We start from the raw sequence: 10274 nt of genomic DNA, 5'->3' as shown, positions 1-10274 counted from the left end.
CTCCTCTGCTCTCCTCAGATCTCCTGTCCTCTGCTCTCCTCTCCTGTCCCCTCCTCTCCTCAGATCTCCTCTCCTCTGCTCTCCTGTCCCCTCCTCTCCTCTGCTCTCCTCTGATCTCCTGTCCTCTGCTCTCCTCTCTTGTCCCCTCCTCTCCTCAGATCTCCTCTCCTCTGCTCTCCTGTCCCCTCCTCTCCTCTGATCTCCTGTCCTCGGCTCTCCTCTCCTGTCCCCTCCTCTCATCTCCTCTCCTGTCCTCTGCTCCTGTCTTCTCCTCTCCTGTCATCTCCTCTCCACTTCTCTCCTCTCCTGTCTTCTCCTCTCCTGTGATGTGCAATAAAACAATAGTAATAGTAATAATAAGATGACTAGAATAGACATGGTAAAAATAGACATGTTAATAAATCTCGTGCTGTTTCCAAACCAGGCAGTGATGTTCCCAGTCAGAATGCTCTACAGCCCATGAAGAAATGCTAGCATTACTGAGAAAAGTTGCCATCGTTAATATAGTACGGTACTTTGATTTAAATGTCTCAAGCTATAATCTTCTGTGTAATAATATACATTTCCTTAGGTTTTAAAAAAGATTTATTTTAAGAAAACCTTTGGAACTTTTACCCGGAGACAACCGAATGAAACCAATAGATAAGAGGTTGCTGTTACAATGATGCTTGCATGTCATAAAGATAATAAACCTCACGTTATCAAAATAGATTTGACTGTGATGTATGGGAATTCTACTTTGGTCAAACTTTAGCACACTATTGATGTTTGATACCAGTGTATTAAAAGATGGAGCTGTTACTGCGTGCAGAACCTTTATTTCAGCGAGGACTGTACGTGTTTATTTGACGTTACAGCCGTGTACTGCAGTGAAAGGGTTAAGTTTAACTTAACCCTTTCACTGCAGTACACGGCTGTAACCAGAAAAGGCACACGTTAACCCTTTCACTGCAGTACACGGCTGTAACGTCAAATAAACACGTACAGTCCCCGCTGAAATAAAGGTTCTGCATGCAGTAACAGCTCCGTCTTTAAATTTTTATTAGAATAACTGGTCTTCACCGAATAGATAAAGGTTAAATCAAAATAAATACAAATTAAATACAGAATTATATCTCTCCACATTCATCTTGGTACTGGCAGCCGGCTTGAACCATGGAAAGCACCTGGCTGAAACACACACCGGCCGAGTCATTATTATAGCATTGTGGCATTGCATTGGTAATACAATATATTATGATACAATCTAGTTGTTCTAATCTAAACAAAGTTTGATCTTACCTTAATTGTTCTTCACTTTATATTTGTTGTTTGAGCGTGCAGTTGGTCGGTTTTGTTGGTCGGTCCACACCATTGCCATCAGGGAAAACACCCTCTCAACAAACGCGTTAGTAACGGGGATGCTGAGGAGAAAGGATGCAAGAGCAGTCATATTTGGCGTCTTTGTGCCTTTAAGCATGGTTGACCACTTCACTCCAACACTGTCTCTTCTCTCCACAATTTCTCGCTGTCGTGGCAGTGTCAGACAATACTCTTCGTAGAGTTCGTCCATGTCCAGTTTTTGTTTGATCTGGAGGGCCTCCACAGCATCACACAGATGGGAGAATGTGACCTCCCTCTTCAGTGCCATACTTTCCACATGCTTTTGGTAGTTGTCGTCGGAGAAGTCGTACCACTTGTCGAGGTAGGTGAGTGCATCCTGCTTGATTGCTGCTGCCTTTGTGGTCGGAAATCTTTGGAGAGTGGCACTGGTCTCCACTCCAAAGAATGCATCCACCTGTCGCTGCTGGAGCTTGGTCCTGAGAGTGGACATGATCTCATATAGCTCACAGACTGTCACACCATATCCCTCCAATAGCAGCACAACATCATGGAATGTCTTCAGCCCATTCTGGAGGAAGGCCAGATAGGCCTGTAGCTCAAGGGGTTGTCCATCTCCGTCCTGATCCTTTTCAAATAGCCGCCACAGTAACTTTGGGCATTGGTCCTCTCCCAGTGACAAGAAGTAGCTTTTGATAGCTGGCCAGCTGCCATGTAGTCTTTTCACAGCTGGCCATATGCTTAGCCATCTTTTGGGTACGTGCCTCAGCACAGTCATATAGTCCTCTTCCACAAATGCAAAAACTGCTCTCAATATCTCAGTGATAGGAAACGTTTTATGGTGCCATGATTGGAAGCATCAGAAGTGACCGAAAAGAATAACTGGTCTTCACTGAATAGATAAAGGTTAAATCAATGCAGTGAAAAGGTTAACGTGTGCCTTTTCTGGTTACAGCCGTGCACTGCAGTGAAAGGGTTAACGTGTGCCTTTTCTGGTTACAGCCGTGTACTGCAGTGAAAGGGTTAACGTGTGCCTTTTCTGGTTACAGCCGTGTACTGCAGTGAAAAGGTTAACGTGTGCCTTTTCTGGTTAGAGCCGTGTACTGCAGTGAAAGGGTTAACGTGTGCCTTTTCTGGTTACAGCCGTGTACTGCAGTGAAAGGGTTAACGTGTGCCTTTTCTGGTTACAGCCGTGTACTGCAGTGAAAGGGTTAAGTTTTGCTTGCGGTGGTTGTAATTCCCCCTCCTCGCAGTCCTCGCAGCTGGACCCTTCTCAAATAAGTACGAAAAAGGCTATAAGCTTATAAAACTATTTAATAGGCTAAACTTCGTTTTAAATTATTTAATTCACATTTGTTTATTTCATACATTTTTTCACAACATAATGCTACCTGCCCCGACCAGATCCGTGGCTCCGTTGCGATACAGATGAATTATCTTCTCAAAATAGTATATGTGGCTATCTTGGCCCTGAGAGCGTTGCTCTCCGGCTATGCAGCTGGACCCTTCTCAAATAAGCATGAAAAAGGCTATAAGCTTATAAAACGATTTAATAGGCTAAACTTCGTTTTAAATTATTTAATTCACATTTGTTTATTTCATAAAAATTTTCCCGACATAATGCTACCTGCCCCGACTAGATCCATGACTCTGTTGCAATACAGATGAATTATAATTATTATTATTATGAAGTGGCTATCTTTTATGAGTATTTTACCACTGGTTGAAAACCACTGCTGTAGTGTAGATCACTGCCGGTACGTGCGCTGGGGTGGCAAGCCTTTATCGCTACCGGGGAACATAGGACCTTATTTCAGCATTTGGCGAGCCTTTATCGCTACCGGGGAACATAGGACCCGGGGAACATAGAAGCTTATTTCAGCATTTGGCAAGCCTTTATCCCTACCGGGGAACATAGGACCCGGGGAACATAGGACCTTATTTCAGCATTTGGCTAGCCTTTATCGCTACCGGGGAACATAGGACCAGGGGAACATAGGACCCTTTTTTTGTTCGGGAGCGGGCGGGACCGGTGAACATAGAACCCTTATTTCGGGAGCGGGGAACATAGGACCCTTTCTTTTAAAAAAAGCGGGGAACATAGGGATGACCCCGAAATTTGTATCTATCTTCTTGTCTGACTCTGGAGAAGACGGTAAGCGCATTTTCCATAATGTTGGCGTGTTCCTTTAAATACTTGACGTGCTGTCACACTGGAACTGTACTTCACTATCTGTATTATGTACAACGTATGGTTCTCTCTTTTTTTTATCTACTTTTTCTCCCCATTTTCAATTTTTCTCCCATCCCAATTTCGTATTATCCAATTCTACCCTCCCCTCTCTCGAACGTTAGACCATGCCTCTCGGCTGCAATGTGGACGAAGCCTTGTATCACGTGTCCCCTCCGGTACACGAGGAGGCAGCCGTCGCATCTTTTCACCTGCACAGCGCGATCTCTCAGTGGCGAGGAGTAACGCGTTGGAGGCTCACGCTGCCCCCGATACTTCCTGATTCTGCTGTACATGCGCACCAACCGACCTATAGCAGTCGCTGTCCACAACGTCCGATCCCCACCCACCGGCTTTCCCACCCCCTAATACTGCCAATTGTATTAGTATGAACGACCAGCCAAGCCAGAAGCAACGCCGAGAGCTGGGCTCGAACCCAGCGCCTTGCCCATTGCGCCACTTAGCCGCCCCGTATGGTTCTCTCTTGTGTTTTTTATGTAATGTTCATATTTACATATTGTATGTACTGTGTGTTGATGATCTTTCCCCAGGAGGCATAATAACGTTCTACTACTGCTACACTTCTCATGCAGTACATGGCAGACAGGAAATGTGTTTTTAAACCAGAAGGGGGGGGGGAGAATATCTTTAATATCTGAGTTTACATGTTTAATGACACAGAGTGAGATATATTTACATTGATCTCCGAACAAATTCAAAGTATGTAAGTGAAACAGAAAACAAAACAGCCAGGCGGAGAGACTTTTCAGACGTTGCTCATGCCCTCTTAAAAGAAGGAGAATATAATATCCTGATATCGGACTTTGGTGGTGTGGGGGGGGGGGGGGGGGGGGGGGGGGGGGAGGAACTCCAGCTTCCCTTGAGGGCCATGAAATAAGTCAACAAATAAAAGAACAAAGGCTTGGTCCTCTCTCTAACATTTCTCTCTTCCTGTGAGAGCTCGTTTTGGTCACCTCATCCACCCCCCCCCCCCCCCCCCCCCCCCCCCCCCCCCCGCTCAGCGGCACTTGCAGGATTTGACCACCATATTGGATAGCTGTTCAACGCGCGGCGTGCGTCCCATGAAGTAGACTATGGTGAGAGGCTCCAGGTCTTGGGGAACACAGCAGGGGGAGGCCGAGGCCTCAGGGTTCAGCTTGTTATACAGCGGCAGGATCTGGGGAGACAAGAGGACACACGCTTAACCCTTTCACTACCACACTACAGACGGTTAACCCTTTCACTACCACACTACAGAAGGTTAACCTTTCACTACCACACTACAGAAGGTTAACCTTTCACTACCACATTACAGAAGGTTAACCTTTCACTACCACACTACAGAAGGTTAACCTTTCACTACCACATTACAGAAGGTTAACCTTTCACTACCACACTACAGAAGGTTAACCTTTCACTACCACACTACAGACGGTTAACCTTTCACTACCACACTAGGTTAACCTTTCACTACCACACTAGGTTAACCTTTCACTACCACACTACAGACGGTTAACCTTTCACTACCACACTAGGTTAACCTTTCACTACCACACTAGGTTAACCTTTCACTACCACATTACAGAAGGTTAACCTTTCACTACCACACTACAGAAGGTTAACCTTTCACTAGCACACTACAGACGGTTAACCTTTCACTATCACACTACAGAAGGTTAACCTTTCACTACCACACTACAGAAGGTTAACCTTTCACTACCACACTACAGAAGGTTAACCTTTCACTACCACACTACAGACGGTTAACCCTTTCACTACCACCCGACAAAGGGTTAACCCTTTCACAACCACACTACAGACGGTTAACTTTGCAGTAGTTTTCACAAGGGTGAGTTACCTATGGCTAGCGACTTTCAAACAACTTTCAAGTCTCAGAGAGTATTTTCCACCTCTTTAGTACGGCAGGCTGAGATCGTATACACCTACGAACATTCATTAAAGATAGGGACACACTTGCACTGCATTCAGACGACATACAGTAGAATTCCGAACACAATACGAGCCGCACTGCTTTGGGATGTGGTCTCTGGATCACATGACGAGAGCCAAATCTGAATGGGGAACATCCAGACATGTACAATTTAAAATTGTAAATAAAATAAATCTTCCAGTTTCCTGCCCTGTTCATGTTGCACAGTGGTAGTTTGATCAAATTACTTTAATGTGTTACGTTCCCTCCGGTCCTGCCCCACCTGTCCATGGTCTTCCTCCACCTCTCCATGGACTTCCTTCACACATGAACAGTCGTGTCAAGTTCATAGACTATGCTCTACTGCCATCCTGCGGCCTAATTCAGTTGGTGCATCTCTGTTGTTTTATTTTTATGAATCTCCTGGCTATCATCACTAATCTGCTGTCTGTGCATCTGTCTGTGTTGTCTGTGTTGGTATTGTGATCTAGTCTAGTGTTGTTCTCAGTGTGTGTATTTATATTTCGACCCAGTTATGTATTCTGTTCAGTCTGTTCCAACCCAGCTGTGTCTCATTCCCAATCACCCTCATGTCTCTAATTGTCTGTGTATTTAAGTGTGGTCTGCCCTGACTTCCCTGTTGCGTCATTAATCTGTCCAACCCGGGTAATCCTGTCTGGTTATGCTGTTCACCGTTGTGAAGCTCTCTTTGCCCAGTACCCTTTCGTGTCTTGCTCTTTTGTTTGTCAGCCGTTCGCTGAACCCTACAGTGAGTAGTCGTATTCCTGTCGTGTATCGCTTTGTGTTTGTCAGCCGTTCGCTGAACACTATTGTGAGTAGCATTACTTCTCTTGGTTTAGTCATTATCGCTCCTTGCCACGGAGGATAATATTATTTAAAGTGTTTATGATTTTTAGGGCATTTCGCACGTTTGAGACTTGCCCTCTCACTTTGTTTTTGAGCCACACTTACCGAAATTAAAGGAGCAGTGCTCAAATTCAAGATTCAACACCTGCCTCCTGTCTATCCTCTGCTTGTCTGCGCTTGGGTTCTACACACCTCCACCACCGTCATGCCACACCCTAACAGAATGACGCAACCACACCAGAACCCAGCAGCTAAGAGGAGAGAAGGAGTGAGCGACGCGCTGCTCATTCTGGGTGCCACGGTCTTGGGTGCCAACCCAGCTGCTGCTCCTGGTCTGGAGCAGCAGAGTGTTTCCCTTAGTTGGTACCCAGGCGTACCCATGGGAGGGAAGTCGCCTGGTCCGCAGGGGAGCTCGCAGGAAAGGACGGGGTTCCAGACGCCACAGCCCCAGGGGGAGACAGGGTTCCCGAGGCCACAGGTCCACTTCACCGCCCTGGTCAGGGTCTCCTACTCCTACCTTCTTTCAAGCCTGCATCACCGAGGAGATGCCTGCCCGGAGTTCTACGCCGGATCCCACTGCCGGAGGGATCCCAGCCTGGGGGTGTGTATGCTTTTACCAACGCATTTGTGTTTCCGGGTTCCCGTTTTGCTCTCTGATTGGCCACTGACCTACACGCGTACGCCCCCCTCGCTATCGCCACTGGGGCGTGAGATATGAAGACAGATTTGCCTGGGTATAGGAAGGATGCGACAACAACCCAATAATAAACACTCGAAACAGCTATTACCAGACAATTACAACAGCAGTGGTGCCTGCTTCAAATGTCACGTATTATAGGCTATAAGCCCGTGTAGATCTATTCGGAATAATAAACATATACACGCTCTAGCAAAACATGACACAATGTGATCCTATCTCCGATAGAGCGGCTGGTCGCAGAGACGCGAGTTGAACGAACACATCGGGAGGAGAATAGCGATAGCGAGGGGGGGCGTACGCGCTGTTTCGAGTGTTTATTATTGGGTTGTTGTTGCATCCTTCCTATACCCAGGCAAATCTGTCTTCATATCTCACACCCCAGCGGCGATAGCGAGGGGGGGTGTACGCGTGTAGGTCAGTGGCCAATCAGAGCACAAAACGGGAACCCATGGTAAAAGCATACACGGAGCCTGGGGTCCTACGCCGGGCCCTGCCGCCGAGGAACCTCCAGTCCGGGGTCCTACGCCGGGCCCTGCCGCCGAGGAGCCTCCAGCCCGGGGTCCTACGCTGGGTCTCGCTGCTGAGGGGATCCCAGCCCAGGGTCCTACGCCGGGCCCTGCCGCCGAGGAGCCTCCAGTCCGGGGTCCTATGCTGGGTTCCGCTGCCGAGGAGATCCCAGCCCCAGGTCCTACCCCTCGGTTGTCGTCTCCACCTCCCCCCTGCTCCAGTCTCCCTCGCTCCTCTCATCGGTCCCCCGTCCCCGGTCCCATTCCCACTGGTCCTTTTCCTCAGCCCCCCTTCTCCTGTGCCCCTCCTGGCTTTAGGTCGCCGCTCTCCTTCCCCCAGCCCCTCTTCTCCTTGGCTGCGTCCTACCCTCCCACCCTGCCCGTTCCCGGGGGGTCTTATTTGCCGTCTGGTAGCCGTCCATTGAGGGGGGGGGGGGTACTGTTACGTTCCCCCCGGTCCTGCCCCACCTGTCCATGGACTTCCCCCACCTCTCCATGGACTTCCTCAACTCATGAACTATGCTCTACTGCTATCCTGTGGCCTAATTCAGTTGGTGCATCTCTGTTGTTTTGTATTTATGAATCTCTTGTCTGTCATCACTAATCTGCTGTCTGTGTATCTGCTGTCTGTGCATCTGTTGTCTGTGTTGTAATTATGATCAGTCTAGTGCTGTCTCAGTATTTGTATTTTTTATTCAGTTTGTGTTATTTAGTCTCGTCATGTTCAGTATTTTACCCCAGGTTGTTCAGTATGTTGCACCCAGCTGTGTCTCGTTCCCAATCACATTCATGTGTCAATTTGTGAGGATTGGTTCATTCCCCGCCACACGCTCCGCTCCTTTAAGGTACTGTGTTGATTGATGCATTCCCCGCCACACGCTCCGCTCCTTTAAGGTGCCGTGTTGATTGGTGCATTCCCCGCCACACGCTTTTAAAGCAAGTGTCAATTCCAGCGCGCACCTGTCATAGTTTTTGATTAGCGCCCCAGAGGCTTTTTATACTGGGACTTCCCTTCAATCGATGTCGGGTCGTTTTGGAATACAACTGCTTTGCCTGCTTTTTCCCCGTTGCTGTGCCTCGTCTACTTTCCCTCCAGGACTTTCTGTGGAGAACAACACCTCGAAGATGTCAGGGCAAAGACAACATCAAGGGTTGCGCTGATCCGACGCCTCGCAGGTACAACCTGGGGAGCCACTGCCAAGACCCTTCGGATATCCACCCAAGCCCTGGTCTTCTCGGCAGCGGAGTACTGTGCCCCAGTCTGGAGCAGAAGCCCACACGTTAAAAAAGTTGATGCGGCTACTAACAACGCCCTCCGGATCATCAGTGGATGCCTGAAGGCTACACCCGTCTTCCTGCTGCCAGTCCTTGCAGGAATCGCACCAGCTGGCCTACGACGAGAGGCTGCCACTCTCGCCCTAGCAAGGAAGGCAGTGAAGCATGACTGGCACATCCTACACAACACCACAACAACAACAGCACCTATGAGCAGACTCAAGTCCCCTACAACAAGGTGGCACAAGAGATGCTCCGTTCCACCACTGAGGACCTATCCAGAAATGGATGGCTGGCGGCAGCCTGGAAGAGAGAGTGGGAGAGTGCTGGGCCAACCCGTATCCACCACTACATCTGGGATCCAGGAGATGGCGCCACAGGAGACGATCTTCCACGCCGGCAATGGGTTCTGCTGAACCGTTTAAGATCTGGGGTTGGTCGCTTTAAAGCATCATTAAAGAAGTGGGGCCTGGCAGACAGCGCTGCATGTGAGTGTGGAGACCCTGAGCAGACTGTTGACCACATCCTGACCATCTGCCCCCTATACAAACCACCCTCGGAAGCTAGCCTCTTTGATGTGGGACCAGAGTTAAGGGCATGGCTACAAGATACAGAGTTGGACCTCTGACGTTACACGAAAGAAGAAGAACAGACAGGGTCAGAACAGCGTTGGTGGTCCAGATTGAATTAACCAACGACCACAGCCTACAGCTAGGTGCGGCTGCGGCTGCTGTACAGGAGCTCCGAGACCAGGTCCTGCCTATTCAGGAGTCCCTTGGCTCTTGGCTAGCCTGCAGACAGCCCAGGGTAATCAGCAGACTAATATTCTCCACCAATTACAAGCGCTGAGTGAGGCCGTTAACACCTTGCTTGTAACCCCACCTACTACAGGAGCCTCGGCCGGAGCATCACCCGCAGCCGTGGCAGGCCCCGCGCCTCCCGATCCCGCACCTCGGGAGCCCCGTCTCTCCGAACCACGGTTGTTCAATGGTAACTTCGAGGATTGTGCCACATTCATCATGCAATGTGAGTTGGTTTTTCGTCATCAACCCAGCCGATTCACTTCAAGGGGAGCCCGAGTGGCTTACATGACTAACCTGCTCTCAGGCCGGGCAGCACAGTGGGTTACTGCCTCCTGGGCAATGGGGGCTGATTTCTGTTTTTCCTACCCAGACTTCGTGGCAGAGCTCCGCAGGGTTTTCCACCACCCAGCCCGTGGCCAGGACCCTGGAGCTCGGTTGGGCACCTTCCGGCAGGGCAGTGGCGGGGTCACCGACTACGTGCTGGAGTTCAGACTGGCGGCAACGGAGAGCGGTTGGAACGATCAAGCGCTTCGTCTCACCTTCAGGAGGGGGCTCAACGACGCTGTCAGGGACCAGCTCGCGACCCGTGAGGAACCTGAGTCCCTCGAGGACCTATTCAGCCTCGCCATTCGCATCGACGGAC

The 10274-nt window shown here is 49.3% G+C and overlaps 1 protein-coding gene across 1 annotated transcript in view; it reads right to left on the bottom strand.

Moving 5' to 3' along the window:
• Positions 1-4192: 4192 nt before the first annotated feature.
• The window catches only part of tgfb5 (transforming growth factor, beta 5), a 77577-nt gene continuing 71495 nt past the window's right edge, over positions 4193-10274 (bottom strand). Inside the window, exon 7 of the mRNA XM_084332387.1 lies at positions 4193-4727. Within this exon, the coding sequence (XP_084188513.1) occupies positions 4569-4727 (159 nt within the window). The 3' untranslated portion in view covers positions 4193-4568. The remainder of the gene's footprint in view (positions 4728-10274) is intronic.

This window comes from Notolepis coatsorum, assembly GCF_963971535.1.
Source record: "Notolepis coatsorum genome assembly, chromosome: 16".
Taxonomy (NCBI): Eukaryota; Metazoa; Chordata; class Actinopteri; order Aulopiformes; family Paralepididae; genus Notolepis; species Notolepis coatsorum.
Note: the sequence above shows the minus strand (reverse complement) of the source record. Positions and strands in the feature narration are given on the sequence as shown.